Source organism: Cydia strobilella, chromosome 2, assembly GCF_947568885.1.
Source record: "Cydia strobilella chromosome 2, ilCydStro3.1, whole genome shotgun sequence".
In the NCBI taxonomy this organism is placed as follows: Eukaryota; Metazoa; Arthropoda; class Insecta; order Lepidoptera; family Tortricidae; genus Cydia; species Cydia strobilella.
Window position 1 is genome coordinate 21501812 of NC_086042.1, and position 21503 is coordinate 21523314.

General features: G+C 39.1%; 1 protein-coding gene and 1 long non-coding RNA gene across 2 annotated transcripts in view; both read left to right on the top strand.

Moving 5' to 3' along the window:
• Positions 1-21503, top strand: part of LOC134754507 (uncharacterized) — a 100188-nt gene that overhangs the window by 74985 nt on the left and 3700 nt on the right. The window lies entirely within an intron of this gene.
• Positions 143-21114, top strand: LOC134754029 (solute carrier family 35 member F3). The gene is made up of 9 exons (XM_063690093.1): positions 143-734; positions 809-973; positions 4344-4515; positions 7450-7628; positions 8002-8130; positions 9978-10173; positions 13843-13932; positions 14211-14340; positions 18652-21114. The coding sequence occupies exons 1-9, from the start codon at positions 408-410 to the stop codon at positions 18764-18766; spliced, it is 1503 nt and encodes a 500-aa protein (XP_063546163.1). The 5' UTR covers positions 143-407; the 3' UTR covers positions 18767-21114.

Consider the following 21503-nt stretch of genomic DNA (forward strand, 5'->3'; position numbering starts at 1 on the left):
GATGATGTGTCAGAGACCGTCTAGCTTTAGTCATTATTCTGAGGTCTAGCACACGCTTGTCACGCTTTACTATGAGGTTGCCAATGTTGCCATGTGAGAAAATGATTAGAATGGCTGAATGGCGGCTGAAAATGTCTAAAAACAATATTTCTCAAAATAGAAGTAAACTGAAGTGATATTTTATAAATTAAATAATGAATATACGTTTTAAGAAGTGAAACTGATGACTTTTGCGTGACAATAGCAATCAATAAAAACACAATTTAATTTTAACAATCATGTAACGACAATACCTTCCAATAATTTAATCATGGCCTTTTACTGCGAATAATATTAATCTATAGCAGTTTCATTTATAAGTGTTTGGTGATGGTGTTTGAAATGATTCCGTAGTGTTACTTAGCAACATGGCAAGGGATGGAGACTTGCCGACTATTTTTAATCCTAAGCGAGTTCGTGCTCCTTCTGTGATAATAACAAGTGACGAAGTGGAGACTGAACGAGGGGGTGAAGGTGAACGTGATCTTCCAAATGGACCCCCAACGCCACTGAGCCCGCGGGCGCCTCTAACGCCGCAAACATCCGTGTCGTCGGCAGTGTCTGCACCACCACTGACGACGCAGCCGTCCCTTCAGCAAGCCTTTAGTGAGTCTGCGGCTAGCAGTCAAGATGAAGAGCGACAGCTCCGCGAGAAGAAATGCCCAAGATCTTGCTGCTCAAAGTTTGCTAAAAAGGTACTTTTTCTCAGTACTTTATATTATGTTAATTAATAATTATCCTTCTAACTACTATCAACCCATTGTTACAGATCTACTATGGAATCTGTGTCACACTGGTCCTTACTGCCTCCTGGGTGACATCTACCCACTGCATCAAGCACATGTATCTGGAAACTTACCCACCTATAATCTATGCCACTAGCACGGAGACAACTTCTCAGACCTTCAACTATACTGCTAAGCCCCAAAATCAAGTAAGGGATCAATATACTATAATCTATACAGTTAGTGTGAAATATAATAGCAGCCAATAAGAAAATGAAAATTAGGTGAAAACTATCTTTAGATCAATTATATTGGATCTTTTATTTGGAGTTCCATACCCAAAGGGTAAAAACGGAACCCTATTACTAAGACTAAAAGAAGAAGCTGTATGTGGGTCAGACAAGACCACAAGCATACCAAATCTTCTTTTTTTATTTAAAAAAAAATCTAAATGAAATTATTTTCAAAATTGCTTTCTTGGGGTTAGATAATAAGATATTACGTATCATTTGTGGTATATTGTACCAAGAAAAATCGAGAAAAATCGTATCTGAAGGAGACAATCTTGATATTTTGTGTCAAAAACTAAACAAACTATACCAACTGATGAAAGGCGCAGTTAAAGGGTTAAAGAGGTATTTCCCGTTCGATATATGGATATTCAATTTTTTTTTTTTTTTTTTTTTAAATAAAAATTGAACGTGGGGTGAGGCAAGGTGACCCTCTCTCACCCAAACTTTTCATCGCTGTGTTAGAAGAAGTATTCAGGAATCTGGACTGGAGAAACACCGGAATAAGGATAAATGGTCGTTACCTAAACCACTTACGATTTGCGGACGACATAGTGCTATTCTCAGAATCCGCCACAAGCCTAGAAAACATGGTAAGGTCACTAACCGAACAAAGCTGTAAAGTTGGACTTGAGATGAATACTAGTAAAACTAAAGTAATGACCAATAGCTATGAAAAACCTATAACTGTGGAAAATAAAACAATTGAGTATGTAAATAGCTACATATACCTAGGAAAGCAGGTATCATTTTCAAAATCAAGCAACGAAGAAGAGGTTACGAGAAGGGCGAATATTACCTGGAATAAGTACTGGTCACTAAAAGAAATTCTTAAGGGTGACTACAGCCTGAACCTAAAGAAAGTAGTGAGTGACACATGTCTTCTGCCATGCCTGATCTATGGTTCACAAACATGGGTGTACACAAATAAAGTAAAAGAAAAAATAAGATCAACACAGAGAGCCATGGAAAGGAGTATGATGGGACTCAGGAAGATACAAAAAAAAAAACACACAACAATAAGAGAAAAAACAAAGGTTGCTGATGCCCTCACAAGTGCTTTAAAACTTAAATGGGGCTAGGCAGGACATGTAGCCCGAATGACTGACAAAAGGTGGACCAACATAACCACTAAATGGAAAGCACCAGCAGGCAAACGGTCCATAGGAAGACCAAAAAAACGGTGGACAGATGACATAGTCCATACAGCTGGAAAACAATGGATGGAGAAAGCGAAGCAGAGAGATGATTGGATAAAATTGGAGGAGGCCTACACCCAAAGAGGGATCCATATAGAAGATAACATTTAAATTACAAATACAAAAACCATATAAAACTTCTTATGGAATAAAGGGCTATAATAATAATAATAATAAGCCCGCAGGGCAGCTTGTGGCGAGCTGTTGGGGAGTAACGACCCCACGGACCCGAGTGCTCCCGAGAGTCGGTCAGGGTCTCCGTCTCCGGCGTGTCTTCGTCGGTCGGAGTGGACCCCAAGGGGACCCGCAGGACTCTCAGCTCTGGCTTGCCTTCATTGGCTGTCCAGAGAGGAGTCGCTAGAGCTATATGCTCCAGGGGTGGAAGTGAAAGATGCATAAGACGCGAGTTGGCACAGTGGCTGGTAACAGCCACTGGGTAGAAAGCGGCGCACACCTCTCGACACCCCTGAGCCGCTCACACCGGTGTTGCTCCTGGTCGTCTTCACGACGGCAGTTTCAGGGGCCCATCTAGTCAGCGGCAAGTCACCACCTGCCTCGATAACGTGTGTTAGCATTGTTATGGCAGGTGTCCGGACTTCTTTTCAATAGCCCAGTCTCATTGTCCACCCAAACTTCAATCCATAGACCGGTATACTGTTCACTTTTTCTACAATAGTCCCAATGCCTGTTGCAACCGGTTCATGGGTGTCTATTGTTGCACCTGTGAACGGGTTCCAGCAGGCGTTCTACATGACATTAAAGCTCTCCAAGGGGCCTCTACGTGTTGGATCTATATCCCCACGCAAGCCTATCAAAAGACCGGGATTTATAGGCCCGAGAAATCCGAGGAGATACAAATAATAATATGGATATTACGTATCATTTTAATATGTACCGTATCTGCAGTATAGTTCCATAAGTCTCGTGAAATAGGTATTGAAGTAGAACTGTGTCACTTTGTAATATAGAAAAAAAAAAAAAAATTGTTAATGATATTATTTTCAAAATTGCTTTCTTGGAGTTAGACATGATATCACGTATCATTTGTACAAAAAAAAAATCAGCCATATCGTGTCTGGAGGAGCCCAAGCTTGGTATGTTTCGAAAATTCTTTTTGTTTTAATTAAAAAAAATGCCCGAAATGTAATGATGTGATATATTTTTAGAATCGCCTCAAAAAGCCCTTTCGTATGATACCACATACCATAGGTTTTGAAAAAAAAAATTTTTTTTTTTCCATACAAAAAAAATAATGTTTTACCACCCCCCGCAGCGAATTTTTTTTAGGAACTGCAGGTCAAAATTTTTGTTATGGCCTCTAGTATGTGTGTGCCAAACGGCTAACCTGTACATCGATTTGCGGTATTTTTATACGAACGGGTTAGACTAAAATGAAAATGAAATGAAATGACTCCTCTGTCTGTCTATTTGTCGGTCCGTCTGTCGGTCCGTCCGTCCGTCTGTCTGTCTGTCTGTCTGTCCGTTTGTCTGCCTGTCACCAGGCTGTATCTCATGAACTGTGAGACAGGTGACATATTCACAGATGATGTATTTCTGTTGTTGCCGCTATAGCAACAAATACTAAAAACAGAATAAAATAAATATTGAAGTGGGGCTCCCATACAACAAACGTGATCTTTTTGCCGTTTTTTGCCTAATGATACGGAACCCTTCGTGCTCGAGTCATGGCGTGGGTACATCATCTGGGAAAATTTCAGTCTGTCTAGCTATCACGGTTCATGAGATATAGCCTGGTGACAGACAGACAGATAGCGGAGTCTTAGTAATAAAAGGGTTTTTACCCTTTGGGTACGGAACCCTAAAAAAAGATCCAATATAATTGATCTAAAGTTATAGTTTTCCCCTTATTTTCATTTTCATCCAGGGAAGGTATTTTGTTTTTAATAGCCATAGATTCTTTATGGTTTTGGTTGGGCTAAAGTAAAGCCTCTGTTTTTATAGTATTATTGTTAATATGCAAATTTGTTTTGTATGGACAACTTTTTTATCCTCTTTTACCATACATCCAACCCATGTTGACAAAAAATCTGTAGTATTAATATGAACTCACGATGACTTTTTTTTTTCAGAACAATAACCTATACAATGCCCCATTCTTCACTGCCTGGTTTAGTACCAACTGGCTCATATTGTTCTATCCCATCTACATGATAGTGATGCTCATTCACAACAAGTGCAAATCTGCCAATGACATAGTGTATGATGCCTTCAGAGACTTCAGAGAGAAGGGATTCACTTTTGGTAATTATTCATCTTTTACTAATATGCATAATATTAAACTTAACTATATCAAAACTTGACGTTGAGGACTTGAAGGAATTCACTCTCATTGCTACCTAAGCTTAAAACTAATAAACAAATTTTCATGAAATTCAGCTTTTCAGCACAGCTTGAGTCCCCGGCATGCTCGCTTCTCCATACAAACGTAGTTACGCTCTTATTTTAAAACGACTAGATAGATTGCTCTGAAACTTTGTACTTACAATAGGATAAGGTATATCTAGGTCTGTAATTAGTTTATGTAGCTTCAGATACCATAGTTAAAAAAATACAGCGAATTTAAGTTTTACATACAAAACTTGGTTTTGCTCTATTTCTTTTGTTTTATAAACTGGAGCTATTTATACTAATTACATCATCATCATCATTCTAGCCTTCAGTCGCCCACTGCTGAGCATAGGCCTCTCTTCGTGTACGCCACTTATCCCAGTCCTGGGCTAGTCTCATCCAAAAGTGCCCCACGATTTTTCGAACGTCATCCACCCAACGAGCCAATGGACGCCAGTCATCCGAAAGCGGCCACCAATCCGTCAACATTTTGGTCCACCTGCCATCACTCTGCCTGGCAACATGTCCCGCCCAACTCCATTTAAGCTTGGTAATGACTTCTCCCACATCTCGCACCTTGGTGCGGCGTCGGATCTCGGCATTCCTCACTCGGTCTTGAAGTTTGATGCCGAGCATGGCGCGCTCCATGGCTCTCTGTGCTACTCGTATTTTATGCACAGCCTCCTTACGGCCCCGGCCACGACAGCGGCGGCCATAGGTTGGAGCGAGACAGCGATCGGACCTTTCGTTCCCACCGCCGCGCGATGTCGTGGCCGGGCCGTTAGTGAGCGTCCATGTCTCGGCACCGTATGTCATGGTGGGCAGGACACATTGATTAAAGAGAAGAGTTTTCAAGCATTGTGGAACGTTATCAGATTTAAGTTGTATTTAAAACTAATTACAAACCTAGATAAACCTCATGTCATTGTATGTGCAAAGTTTCATTACAATCCAACGCATAGTTTTAAAATGAGATCGAAACTCCGTTTGTATGTTGAAATTCGGCCGAGCTTGCAGGGGACTCTTAACACTTTCAGTGCCAAGCGCCGCATTTCCCATACAAAATGAACACACCAAGATCACTTGGGAATTAATGTGTTAAGCTTTAGTTAAAATTTTTGGAAATCCTTTCTTTGCATAATGAAAGTGGTAATAAGAGACCTACTCCCTTACAGGCTGAGCATGTTGTGGCTGGTATTCTATATTCTGTTATTTAAAGCTAAACAGTAGGTGGAATATCAGCAAATTTACAGAAGTCCTTGGTTTGATGACCTTACTCATATTCTCATATTCCTTTTGTATTAGTAATTGTTTATGTCCTGACACTCCTGACCACTATGAATATGCAATATTGTACATTCATTCAATGAATAGAATAGAATAGAATAAAACTTTATTTTATATAATTTAAGTTACAGAATTATGGCCCGCCAAGTGCATGCAGTATTATCTATAGGTATATATATAAACGTAAAAGTCCTGACTGACTGACTGACTCACTTAAATCAACGCCCAGCCCAAACCGTTGGACCTAGAGAGCTGAATTTTTCACAATGGGTTGTTTTTATAACGTTAGTATCCACTAAGAAGGGGTTTTTCAAAATTCATCCCCTAAGGGGATGAAATGAGGGTCCAGAGTTTGTATGGGGTTCAAGTTTTATTTTAAGCTATGAATTCGAACCTTGGGTAAAAGATATATTATTAAAAAACAAGAAAACTTATTTCAGCGTTTTTGAAAATTCATCCCCTAAGGTGGTGAAAAAGTGGTTGAAAGTTTGTATGGAGATAGAAATTTTTATCAAATGCAGGACTTAAAACTTTGTATATGGGCATATTATTAGAATACAGGAAAAGTAATTTCAGCATGTTTAAAAATTCATCCCCTAAAAGGGTTAAAAAGGGGTTGAAAATTTGAAACCATTTCAAATGCTTTGAAACTTCTTAGAAAGGCATTGTATAATATTACAAAAAAAGTTATTTCAACGTTCTTAATAATTCAACACCTAAGGGGGTTAAAAAGGGGATATAAGTTTATATGTACTACAAGTTTTCGTTTAAGCTAGAAACATGAAACTTGGTAAAAGGGCATTATATTTATTAAAATAGACGAAAACTAATTGCACCGTAATTTATATTAAAGGAAAAAATGGAAAAAGTTACACTTCCGGCAGGATTTGAACCCGCAACCTCCGCAATCCGTGCGTTGCTCTTAACCAATTGAGCTACGGAAGCCTACAAGAACCTTGCAATGTATACACGCCTTTGGGGTGGCGTGGTCGCAGACGTATCTGCATGTTAAAAAATTAATTGCACCGTGTTTGAAAAGTTTGTATTAATAAAGTTAGCATCGGGAGCGAACATTTTTTTTAAATAGTGGACTTGAAAATCCAAGTGTTTAGAGAGATGATATCGAGAACAGTTTTTTTCAGTTAGGGGCTTGAAACTTCGTACTTTGTGAACGACAAATTTCATGCGTTGTATAATTATTAACAAATGATTAACCGTCCCTACTGATATCTTTTGCTGCATAATGTTCTATGCTCATGTAAAATATATAACCACCAACACCAACATACAAATCCACGCGTACGAAGTCGCGGGCAACAGCTAGTTTTACATATATGTCTTAGGTATCAAAAAAAATCTGATGTAAAGGAAATGGGGCTCAATTCAGGCATGAATTTGCCGACCCCAAGTAAATGGGATAAGGCAAGCATGGGATGGGATGATGAGTCAATTATTGTACCAATGTTTGTATTGGATGGCAACAAGTTTTAGTATTCTTAAACACATTGCACATAAACCCTTCTAAGTTAGTTGCATTAATATTTTTAAATCCTTTGCCAGCTCGCTTCATCAGCCGCTGCGGATTGTTCTGCCTGCTGTGGGTGGTGACCATCTACATGTACACTTACTCCTTAAAGATCCTGCTGTGCACAGATGTGGTGGCTCTGTTTGCCACCAATGTCTCGTGCATCTATCTGTTGTCCTGGGTCATATTACATGAACAGTTTGTTGGTGTTAGGGTAAGTGCCTATACCTACTACTACTACCTGTGCTCACATCTTATACTCATTTTAGTAATAGTAATACATACAGCCAAAGTACATACAAACTATTTTTTAAGTATATTCTTTTGTTCAATACATTAGCCCTTTTATTTATAAAATTAAACATACCTCAGTTAGTTACAATATCTTTTATTTATCTCTAATAAATGCAAATTACAAGGTATTAGGAACATTGTTTTGTGGGTTCAATATACATATGTAGACAGTGGATGATGACTGATTTAACAAAAAGATTTAATGTCATTATAATCCACTAAGCAGATTAAGTCCTATATATAAGTTAACAATTTTCTACTCTGACATAAAAAATAATCGTTTAACGTAACAGATCGTGGCGGCTATTCTGTGCGACACCGGAATAGCTTTGCTCGCGTACATGGACGGCATAACAGGCAGCTCTACACTCGGTGGGGTTGTACTAGCCGCCTGCGCCGCGGCAGGCTTTGCTATATTTAAGGTAACATATCTTAAACATTTTTTGACCCCTTTGTATACTGAAGCTCTCAGCAGCTGGAGATGTCCACAGACATTCATCACTAAACAATTTCATCTGTATGCAGTGTCCAATTAGGTAACCCCTCAAGTTTAAAAATGTCAAAAATCTCCTAAGCATTGTTTATGCTTCATAAATTTTCTAAGAAATTGCGTATATGATATCGCGACGTTGGGACCAGTTGTAACTTTTCTGCCGACGCATTATCACTATAGTATAAATTGAGAAGTTTACACAAGTTACATCATAGATGACATTTATAACAAGTATCTGGCAGCAAAAGTACTGGCAAAAGTTCTTCTCAACCGTATGTCCCCAGAGGTCGCAAGGACACTCCGGGAGGAGCAGGCCGGGTTCATGCACGGACCACACGAGCACCTTGCGCATATTCATCCAGTCCGTGGAGTGGCGAGCTGAACTTTTCATAGCATTCGTCGACTTTGAGAAAGCCTTCGAGTCCGTGCAGTGGGACGCACTGTGGTCCAGCCTGAGGCGAAGAGGAATACCCAGCAAGTATATAGGTATCATCCAGTCCCTATATAATGGCAGTACTTGCAAAGTAGTGCACGTCCAAGTCCTAGGGGAACCAATTCCAATGACTGCAGGAGTTAAACAAGGCTGCCCCCTGTCGCCACTACTCTTTATCATCCTGCTTGACGACATCATGCGGAAAGTAACGGAAACACCTAGGGGCATCACATGGAACGAAAGCTCACACCTGGAGGACCTCGACTACGCAGACGACATAGTGTTGATTTCTTCTTCACTGCCTGACCTCCAAATGAAGCTGGACTCGTTACGAGAGGAAGCTCAAGAGAAGGGCCTACGAATCAACGCTAGGAAGACCGTCGAAATGCGAGTCCAGACGTGCGACAAGCGACCCATCCGACTCAATGGCACACCGTTGGCATCTGTCGCAAAGTTCACGTATCTCGGCAGCACCGTGACCAACAGTGGTGGCTCTGATGACGACGTCGACGCGAGGATCAAGAAAGCCAAAGGCGCTTTTGCCCAGCTAAAACCGGTCTGGGATTCGAACGTGCTCCCCTCTTCGAGTCCATTGTGAAATCTGTTCTGCTTTTCGGCTGCGAGACTTGGAAGGAGACAAAGGGTCTGATGGGCAAGCTGCAAGTGTTTGTCAACAAGTGCCTACGATCCATTCTGCGCATATTCTGGCCGAATACTATCAGCAACTATGGAATCGATGCCACCAAGTCCCGGTCAAACAAGAAATCGCACAACGGAAGTGGAAGTGGATAGGGCACACCCTCCGAAGACCAGAGGACAACACGGCCAGGATTGCTTACAAGTGGAAGCCGCACGGGAGCAGGCGACAGGGCCGGCCGGCGCACACGTGGCAGCGCACTGTCGACGCTGAGCTGCGGGCAACAGGACTGAGTTGGAGGGACGCGGAGCGCGAGGCGCAGGACAGGAGCGGATGGCAACGTCTCACGAAGGCCCTTTGTACCAATGGGGTACCATAGGACGACAACAACAATCTTGCTTCCACGACATTAAATAAAACTATGAAAACGGATTATATCCACTACCTTGTCAAACTTTAGCTACAGTTTATCTCTGTTTCGTCTTTATTAGGCGGGTCCACGCAGTAGCCGCTTCGCGAGGAAATTGCCGCGAAACTGTTCGGTTTACGTAAACTCTCCTAAGTCAAATACACCCGCGGCGCAATGCCTCGGGCGAGTCACGTCTAGTCTACCTATAAGAAGCTGCTTCGCGCGGTGATTTCCTCGCGAGGCGCTTCATTCTCGTTATATGCGGGCCGATCTATTTACAAACATGTACTTGTCCAGGTTCTGTTCCGTAAAGTAATGGGGGAGGTGAACACCGGCCAGCGCGCGCTGTTCTTCTCCATCCTGGGCATCGTGAGCGCCTCGCTCTTGTGGCCGGTGTGCCTCGCGCTCTACCTCACCGGCTCGGAGATGCTGCCGTCCCCCTCGCACCAAATGCCCTGGCTTCACCTCTTCGGGGCCAGTCTTGCGCTGTTGGGTGAGTGTTTCTGTATGACCCAATTAAAGAATATACGCTATAGACATGTCGATAAATGTGTACTCTAAAACGGGACTTAAAATAATAATTGTAAAATAAACACATTGCCTTCTTTGCGTTATATTATAATAACATTATATTAAAATGGAGTGTGGTTTTACTATAATATCATTAAATACAAGGTTGTTCATAGGACTATGTTGGTTCTTGAAAAGACGTGATTACGCAGTAATACATGTTGGTTTTTCTCTATTTACAATTTCTATTGAATTGAATCATGAAATACCGCTACATTTACGTTAGACGTGTCGCCCACACATAGCATAGCAAGGTATATTTCATAGACAAACAATAACGAAACCTAATCTTATGAAGTTACAGTTGCAATTTCAATGACTATGCAATATTCCTTAGAATACAGAATGTCTATGCAACATTTGAATAGCAACTTTAAGTTCTTGTTAATAAGTTTCATTATTGTTCGTTGAAGTACAGGCCCTTAGACGATTGTCGAGATAAATTTTCGGATGTTACTGTAGTGTGCGCTACGTACGTTACACACACCTTCATACTGTATCTCTATATATTCCGTAGGTTAAGGCTCATATTTCATTATTAAACTATACTTCCAACCAACAAGTTGTATCAATTGACGCCACACCTCACATGGCGATCCTGTCAGTGCGGCCTCGTGCTGCGCTGGTAGCGCGCTGCGCTTGCCAGTCAAGGACGTGGAAAAATCAAAATTTGAATTAAAGGATATATATAAAGTAAAATTACATCGGATATTGGTGATTTATAGTGCGTAAGGTGGCATTGTGTAAAGCGAACGGACTAAAATTGTGCGTAGATGCATAAATGGACAGTTAATATGTTAATAAATTGAAATAAAAACTGTTAAGGTAGTACACGCGATATAAAACACTGACGTGACGGATGATTTCATTAAATTGGTATTAAAAGGACAGTGAGTGTCAAAGTGAAACAACGAACGGTGAAAATCATAAACAAAGGACTCGAGACGTAAAAAATGTGATTTTAAATTGGACTAATTAAATAATTTTCAACTTGACTTATAATAAAAATACCGCCGGGACCAAAACTTGTATATGATGGCCTGCAGCAGGGAGTTGTTGATGTCCTTGGTCGAAAATGGCGAGTCTAGGGGTCCGGGGACAACAAGGAAAGAGTCTAGTAATGGATGATTGGCTGCCCAATGTGGAAAATGTGGTCTACAATATATACATTTGATAATTTCGTTTTATTCAATTTCATCTTATACTTAGTAACGATGACATACTTTTATTCCTTACAAATATGGCACATAACGGCGGCGCGTGCACTCCTTAAAGGGATCGGCATGCGGCGTCTGTTATTTCATCTCTAATTTCATAGAAGTTGGGCACTGATTTAGATACCTAACAAATATTATTGTAATAAAATTAAATTTAGTAACACTTAAAATATTTCAAATTTTAAATTTCAGATTCTTAAATATGTACCGAATTTTATCCATAATTATATTTACATTTAATGTTTAACTTAAATAGATATAAAACTTTATTTTTAATTAGAATTCGAATAGTGTTTTTTTTATGATAGTGAATTATAATTGTATCGGACGAGACTTTTTTTTTTAATTCACGGATCTGACATATTTAACAAACAAAATAATGACGAAGTATTATAATTATGACTTTTAAAGTGAATAGTGGTATTGTAAAGAAGATTAGTGTTATTGTAGTCATGTCAAAGTAAAGCTTTATGGTTGGTTTTTAAGGATCGTAAGTTTCGTAAAAATGTCGGTGATTGAATGTTTGTGGAAAGTTTCAGAAAGGTAGGCAATGGGATAAAACGGTTGATTGGGTTTTAGATTGAGAAATTGGGAAAAATGGAAATTGTTCGATTTAAGAAAAGTGTGTTTGCAAAGTGTTTGGGAAAACTGATATACATAAGTTTTTCAAATGACGATTAGCGTGATCAACTAAGAGTTTCTGAAATTCTTATATGTTGAAGTTTTCATGGTGTGGTGGTTGGCTTGGTTTATAAATGTTTTTTTTTTTTGAGTGGGTAATATGAAAGTGAATTAATTAAATATGCCTGTCGCACCTTCGCTGGCTCGAGAGGCAGCCTTGGGCGATTAGGTATTTAGCAAGGGTACGCCAGGATACAAGGCAGGTAGGGAATCCTTGGATGTCTGATCATGATTCGATCGACCATCAATCGTGGAGACTCCTTGGACACATAGAAGGTTATTATGAAAAGGAAGTGTTAAAAGAACCGCCTGAATGAGTATATAAATAAATAGTATGTGTGCGTGCGTAATAATAAAATTCCTTGTATCCTGAGCAAATAAATAAATGTGCAATAAGGTCGGCCGACCACGTATGTAAAAGCGTTGCATACCCTTGATCATTGATGTCAGTGAGGCATATAAGTTGCCACTGTAAGTATATGAATAAATAGATAAAAAGTAGTACTTCTACGAATGACGTCATAACGACAACCAGAAATATAAATGAGAAATTATATTATAAGGTACCAATGACGTTTAAAAAGAATTGTAATGTACGTAGGTACATATTGCAATACCTAAAAGGACAAATAAATGTAGTGTATTGACGAATACGCTACATAATAAAATAAGATATTGATTATACTTAATTATTATTTTTTAGTTTCTAGTTAGGTAAAAATAATATCTAGTGTTGTTTTTCGTGTAATTCAATGCGTACATAAATTATAAATTACTTTATGAAGTATAAAAAAATATATATACTATATTGAAATGTTTATTCTAAAGGTTTTTACAAATAAAATATCTTTTAAAAATATTAATAACATTATTTTGGTCATACATTTTCATAACGCTTAAGGAAATGAAAATTATACTTTTTTTTTTATCTTTTGATTGACATGTTGTTACTTTTTGACATACGTACGTAATTAATAATTAAATTTATATGCTGTGTTCAAGATAAAATAAGTATTTTACTATAAATATAATTATTCTATTCTATACTTTATTCCGGTAGTAATTGGTAAATGAATTATGTATTTAAAAGCAATTCAGCAAAATTACAGCAATTGTAAAAAAAAACAATACTTTTTTTTTGAAATTAATTAATGTTAAAAAAAAAACTATGTAATCTATTTTTTTTTCCTTTTAAGGGGGAAGGTGTAGTGTGCGCTACGTACGTTACACACACCTTCATACTGTATTTCTATATATTCCGTAGGTTAAGGCTCATATTTCATTATTAAACTATACTTCCAACCAACAAGTTGTATCAATTGACGCCACACCTCACATTACCTTGCGTGCACTTGTTACTCGGCGGATGTTTCAGTCTGTCGCAGACTTATAGGTCTTGACTGTCGGTCACGTAACTCTTGATAAGTTAAACGTAGCATGATTATTGATTACTTTAAAAGTAATATTATACGAGATTTGGATGGGGCCCGATCACTAATTTGATTGTTTACGAAATCCGCGAATAAAATTGTGTTATTAAGTGAGCAAAATATTACACTATCATATGTGTTATTAAGGGAGCAAAATATTACATATTCAATAATAAACTCCCTAGGATGTTGTGACTTAACCTATAATATTATTGCCATATATTTAAAACGTTATATTACAGAATTTCATTAACTTTTTTGCAGTTTTCCACCTAGTGTTCCAGTTCGGCAATATCGTGACGTACAACATTTTCGTCTCACTAGCTCTCATCACTGCTGTACCAGTCTCAGCCGGCAAGTATTTATTTGAAACACAAATTTCCGTTGATCAAATGACACCAAAATAATTAGTTTTGAGATCATGAGTTACGACCTGGCTGTATGTTTGTTGAACTAAATGTCTGTGTATCGCGGGGGTGGAAGTAGGGTTAACAGTTTTAAACTACTTCTACGAGGAGGTCGTCCGCGCCGGTGGATAGTAATTTGTTGAATGAGGGTAATTTTTTTCTTTTCCTAAGTATTTCAAAATGGGGCTAAATTCTATCTTCGTAAATTTATTTTTTGTTCGGTAGGATTGGACGTGGCGTTCTACGAAGTGCAGTTCGAGGGCATGAAGCTGGCCGGCATCGTGCTGATCGGCGTGGGCTTCTCGCTCGTCATGTTCCCCGACAACTGGCCCAACTACATCATGCGCCTGCTCAGGTATAGTCGACTACGGCCGGGCTGGACGGGGCGTCCTGCTGGGGCAGTGCAGGGGCATGAAGCCGGCATCGTGCTGATCGGCGTGGGCTTCTCGCTCGTCATGTTCCCCGACAATTGGCCCAACTACATCACGCCTGCTCAGGTATAGTCGACTACGGCCGGGCTGGACGGGGCGTCCTGCTGGGGCAGTGCCAGGGGCATGAAGCCGGCATCTTGCTGATCGGGGTGGGCTTCTCGCTCGTCATGTTCCCCGACAATTGGCCCAACTACATCACGCCTGCTCATGAGGGGGGGGGGGGGGGGTAAAAAAAATGCGTCATGTTGTGACAAGGGGGAGTCACAAACTTTGTGACGTCATTTTAACTTATTTAAATTATTTTATTCGCTGTACAGTTAAATAACAAGTTTTTGGAACGATAATCGTTTTTCCTAATCTGTTTTGTTTAATTACTAATATTTCTTTTGTCAATAATATTTTGATAAAATAATAATAATACTTAATTCAATTTGGCGATTTCATTGAAAAAAAAAAAGTGGCGTCACACCAGGGGGGGGGGAGGGGTTTGCCAAATGTGACCAAGTGTGACAAGGAGGGGGGAGGGGTCAAAAAACCTCGACATTCGTGTGACGTAATTAATGGATGAACCCTTACGTGCATGTTGCCGACTGGGTTGGCTGCCACAGCGTTACAGTGAATGCATGAGCACCCAGCGACTTGTCGCGACTTCCGATTTATCCAACTGCTTAAACCTAGAGATATTTTACACGAGGCGATAGTCCACTGAAACACCTAGTTGAACGGAGCCGGTGTCATCTGACGACAAACGGGGACAGCTTCCTGCGTTCACAATTTGATCCATGCTGTGTAATTGACCGAAGCGTAGCGAAGGTCTATGGTTTGACTCGGGCATTTTGCTTTTGTATGTCCGGATGTTCTCCTCTACAGGTCGCAATTCTCAAACGATTCTCGTGAAACTTTGTGACCAAATTCTATGATAAAATAAAAAAAAATTGTCGACCCGGTTTTTGGAAATTTTTCAAAATGGCGGAGTCGTGATAGCTCGCGCCTAAACAAATAGTCGTATAGATATCATAACAGTATTTTCTTTTTGAGATATGTTTACAGATTAAATGGCGAAAAATGCAGAAATTTTGTATTCCTGGTTTTGGCGGTATTTAGATGTTTAGTTTTTACTCGAGAATGAGCCGAATTTCGTCAGCTTAGATAAGAACTAGCATGGCGTATTTTGCAAACAGTCGCTTTTTTCGTTTGCAACGGGTGGTCCCTGGGTCGATCCCCAGTAATTGTATGCTCCTACATAACTTTTTGTAATTTTTTTTTACTTTAATTTCGTATTTTTTTATTTTGAACAAATGAAAAAAATCGTATTATTGATTGATCAAGCGCGGGCTAAGCGTATTCGTTTAATTTTTACAAGCTTTTATTTAACTAAACCTAAAAAATATGTTCTTTTTTTGTTATTTTAATTATCTAAAGTGTTCTAAACGGTGGAGCCATACATTTATTTAGATTGAAGTAGTTCTTCTTATTCCGAATTTCATACAATTTTATTTAGAGTTTTTCTTTTAAAATACGTAGATTTTTTTCATCATAAACTTTCAGGTTTAGGTAGTATAGATTCGAATGTCTGAGCGGGTTTATGGAGCCAATTATTCAATGATATTATTGAAAAATTCAATAAAAATTGAGAAAATTTTGCTCAACGCCTGTCCGTGTGAGTGGCCTTTACACTATCCATGTCAAACAAGATGGCGAAGTTTAATAATTAATAACTAACAAAGATGTCACTTTAGCACAGGTGACCTAGCTAAGTAATAATAATAATAAGCCCGCAGGGCAGCTTGTGGCGAGCTGTTGGGGAGTGACGACCCCACGGACCCGAGTGCTCCAGAGAGTCGGTCAGGGTCTCCGTCTCCGGCGTGTCTTCGTCGGTCGGAGTGGACCCCAAGGGGACCCGCAGGACTCTCAGCTCTGGCTTGCCTTCATTGGATGTCCAGAGGGGAGTCGTAAGAGCTATATGCTCCAGGGGTGGAAGTGTTAAAGGGCATAACGCCGCGAGTAACTTCGGAGAAAGCGCAGCACACCTCTCGACACCCCTGAGCCGCTCACGCCGGTGTTGCGCCTGGCCGTCTTTACGATGGCGCATCAGGTGCCCATCTAACGAGTGGCGAGTCACCGCCTGCCTCGATAACTTGTGCAAGCAATGTTATGGCAGGTGTCCGGACTTCTTTGCAATAGCCCAGACTTTTTTCCACCCAAACTTAAACCATAGACCAGTACTCTGTCCATATTCTCTACAATAGCTTCCAATGCCTGCTGAAACCGGTTCACGGGTATCTATTGATGTACCCATGAATGGGTTCCAGCAGGCGTTCTACATGACATCAAATCTCTCCAAACGGCCTCTACGTGTTGGATCTATATCCCCACGCACGCCTTATAAATGACCGGGATCGAAAGACCCGAGAGTTTTAAAACGGAGATACACATAATAATAATAATAAAATATTTTTATTGTACATAAGGAGCACGTTACATAATAAACAATTACACAAGGGTTTGTACAAACATGACAGTATGGAGAGGTCAGTCTTTCGACCCCTAAACTAGGTAAGCACCTGTGCCTTAGGGGCTAAAGTTCGTCTAAATTCGATGTCGAAACAAAGATGAAGGTCGTGTACAGCAGTAAGATAGTAAAACATTAAACTAATTGCTATAAATAAATAGTTGCTTAAGTTATTTAAATTTATCTACAATTTAATTATACATTAGCTAGTTGCCTCTGTAGTGCCTGATTTGCTCGATATGTGATGACATTGTGAGGTCGAAACGGGCCGATTTTTAGGGTTCCTTATCCAAAGGGTAAAAACGGGACCCTATTACTAAGACTCCTCTGTCCGTCTCTACGTCTGCATATCACCAGGCTGTATCTAATGAAGCGTGATAGCTAGACAGGTGTTACAAATGGTGTATTTCTGTCGCCGCTATAGCAAGAAATACTAAAACGTACGGAACCCTCGGTGGGCGAGTCCGACCCGCACTTGTGCGGTTTTTAGAGTTTCGTGCGCTTGATTTCGTGTGGCTCCCTTCAATATATCTCCACTACTAAGCATTTCAATACGTTTAGAAATTCAAAAATCAGCCAGGTATACAGGTTCGTTTGGGTCAGTGAGGGCAGCAACCAGATCCCGTGCTGCTACGTCAAAATGGCCTTAGAAAACCTTCCCTCAATTTCAAATTAATTAAGATTGGGGTTTACAGATTTTGGAAAAAACATCGCCAATCGATCCCATTCCTATCCACGATCAAAAACTTGTATGAGACCATAAAAACTTCCGCCTAGAAAAGCCACAAATCGAGGAAAACTTTTCCCATACAATTTGATTATGAAAATGAAAAATGCAATTGTTCACATGCTATTTTTTATGCCTATCGATTCCATTCCTATCCAGTATCAATAGTTTCATAGGGTTCAACTAAAGTAAAGTACCTATTAAAAAGCCACAATTATTTTTAAAGCGAAATTTCTAACCTATTATATATTATGCTGAAGCGATCGACATAAAAATCAGTGATTTGTTAAGAAATAGTAAGTGGAAACCGTTTTCTCCCGAAATGGAGATTGTATGAAAAAAGTACCTATTGTCTGTAGCTATTCTACCCTCTTAATCCATCCTAGACACATCCATCTTAAGCTATGCTCGCGAGGTCTACAGTTCACAGAGCCACTAGTGTTATTTATTTTATTATTATTTTATTTATTTATTAAGAGACAATCTGTTATGAAACATAAATTACAATGGTGATCGTTACAATAGGACTAAACCTGGAGTTTCCTTAATGTTAACAAATTAAGTGTAAACATATTAAGATCCGTAGGTAATCACTCGCTTACAACATTAAACATTAACTTACTTAACATAAGTATAACATTTAAAACTTTCGCGTTTTGAACACAACATATTAAATCACATTTACAATCACATAAGCAATCAACATAAGTAATCTTAAAAAGTAAACAATCTGTTCGCTACCTGTCTTTTAAAACTGTTTAAATTCAGGAGAAAAATATCAATATCGTTGAAAAGTGTATTGTGGTTACGCATTGCACGTCTAATAAAACTGTTTCTGTCGTATTCTGTGGAACAAAAATCTACATGAAATTAAACAGGAACTCTAGAGCTACGACCGTTTTTAGCTAACTAATCTAGCAAAGTTAGTGTTAGTAGCATAGACATGGCGGCGATGGCGCTACTGATCGCTAATACACTGTGTTCCTGTTCACTCAGATGGAGCCGCCGGCAGCGCGGCAACAACGGCTCCGGGCGCAGCCGCGACGCCATGGACTTCCGCACCGGCTACATACGCTCGCACCTGCGCTCGCCCTCCGGCCGCGTGCGGTGACCGCCCATAGACATACACCGCCCCGACAACGACTGTACGGTACGCTCTACTGCGGCTCTATAACGGTCTACTTACAGTCTTACAACGCTCTCATCTAACTTTCCTCTTACTGTCGACGATTTGCTGTTTGGTTACGTAGGATTGGTTATAAAGACGCATTTTCGTACGAACATAGGCCAACAGAGGGCCCTATAAAATTCTTTAAAAAAGATATAGCAGGGCCGTACGCCGCTGCGGGTGCCTTAATTATTGTCAAAAGGTATAATCGGCTAGAATTCCGTAAAAAAAGGATACAAATCTCAAGGAAATATTGAGTTATGTGGTGATGGTATAGTTTTTAATGAATAATATGAATGCAGAATTGAATGTTTCGAATATTAAAATCAAGTCCAACGTCAGCTGAACTTAAAATGATCAATTTTTATATATTTGTAAAGTTGCAACTCTTGATCTGCTCACTTGACCTCCAAATTAACTGGCCAAAATTTACAAATAATTTCGATATACTCGTTATATACCGATTCTACATTTATAATTCCAAAAATAATACGTTTTGTAATATGCCTCAAGGTTTAAATATTAAAATTCATTGAACTCAATCTTCTTCAAATCTCACATTGTCGCTATTATATTAATAATATCTAGTGCTTGTATAATTTTATACTTCTTCGAATACCGTCCGTCCTCTCGATTTGAAGAGCACTTGAAAAATTAATGTTTATAACAAAATAGTCCGCACTAGCAGCAACAAATATTGAGAACTCGGGATGCCGTTAACTAATTAACATAAATCTCAATGTGGTTAAAAATTTAAAAGCAACACAGATACCCTTGGGAAAATGTTCTATTAACAGATTAAATGATAAGACTAAGGGCCTGTTTCACAATGTCCAAGTAAAGTCCTGAATAAGCTACTTGCCACTTATCTGACGAATAAAGTCATCTTTGGCGTTTCACAATCTTCAAATAAGCTTAACTGGTAGATAAATATCTTTACAACTGAATGTAATTTCATCTGGCAGTTAATTTATATGTTAATTAACTATCAAATACTTTACTTGGACATTGTGAAATAGGCCCTAAGTGTTCAAATTATAATTTTAAACAAAAATTAAGTGTATATTTATGCTAGCAGTAGGCCTAGCACAGGGACAGCGCGACAGTATCTCGCCCGCGAGATAGACTACCTGTCCTTCTCTGATTAATACGGAGAAACAAAGACGGATAGTCTATACTGGGCGCTTTAGTGTTTTCATAATGAGGGACTGTGGGACCTAATCTGTCAAAGAAACGTTTTCCCTTTAGCGCCAAATGAAGAGAGATTTTTGGCAGTTTTTAACACCATTCTCGAGACTCTGAAGTATGTATATCACTAATGCACTTTAAAACTTCAATTACTCATCTATTATAAACCATTTATTTACACAATACAATAAAAATATGCACACTACATAAAATATATATCTATAATATATATTCTATCTATAATACATAATCTTGATGTTGTGATCATCAGTAGCGGATAGTGTAGGGTTTGGATCATTTCAATGTACGAGGAGGTAATTCAATCGTACATTCAGACGTTCCGAAGGATGGCTTCCGAATTTGTCTTTAGAAATTATGATATCGAATTTTAAAATAAGATCTAGTCGAATCTAGTCAGGGTATACATATATTTGTTATACACGAATTGATTTACTTTTGAAATGTTAATCTTATCCAGAGTTTATTTACTGTAGGTTTTAATTTAATTATTTATATATTTAGATATTTTTTCAACCGCTATTGCCATAAGCCATTTTCGAGTCATGGAATTCCTCGTACCTGTGTTTAGTGTCAATTTTTACCGACTTTGTCCAAACGAAACTGCGTGGCTTGTAAGCTTGTAACGGTTAACGCATTTTATCGCTTTTAAGTTTAACTTTGTATGCACGTTATGCAAGTCCTACTAATACCGCTCCAAATCGTAGAAATAAATATAAGCATCAATTAACCTCCAAGTAATGGTCATGCATGTTAAATGTATATATTTTATTTGCGTTTATACATTACAATATAGGAATATGCCGTGCCCCGGACGCCAGGCGATCGCGATTATTTAAGCGAAATTGAACTTTACGGACTCTTGCGTAAGTCCCTATTGTATTGGCGAAACTGACGGCTGTGGCCGTCGTTGGCGTCCTCGGCAGCAAGACTCCAATGACGAGCACAGCCGTTGGTGGCGGTGAAAAGGTTTAAAGGCGACAGATTTCCAATTCACAATGAAATGAGCCTCTTCTGATATGTACTACTAGCTTTTGCTCGCGACTTCGTCTGCGTTATTATTATTGGATTATTGGAATTAGTTCCAGCAGTTAGAGTAAGTATAGCGCCTGGATAAAAATCCAGGCTATACTTTAACTGCTGGAACTTATTCCAATAATCCAATAATAATAATAATAATTCTAATGGCAATAATTTTGGGCATAATATGCTTAATTGCTTAAATACCCCAATTAACAGGAAATTAATTAATTTTCTCATTTCCACCCCCCTTTTCTCCCTCCTTAGGGGTGACTTCCGACATAAAAACTATCCTATGTCCTTCCCCGGGACTCAAACTATCTCTATGCCAAATTTAAACTTAATCCGGTCAGCGGTTTAAGCGTGAAGTGGTAACAGACAGACACTTTCGCATGGATTTGTATGGATGTGGCGTAAAAAATATGTTTTTCACCTACCACAAACTGAATGTGCA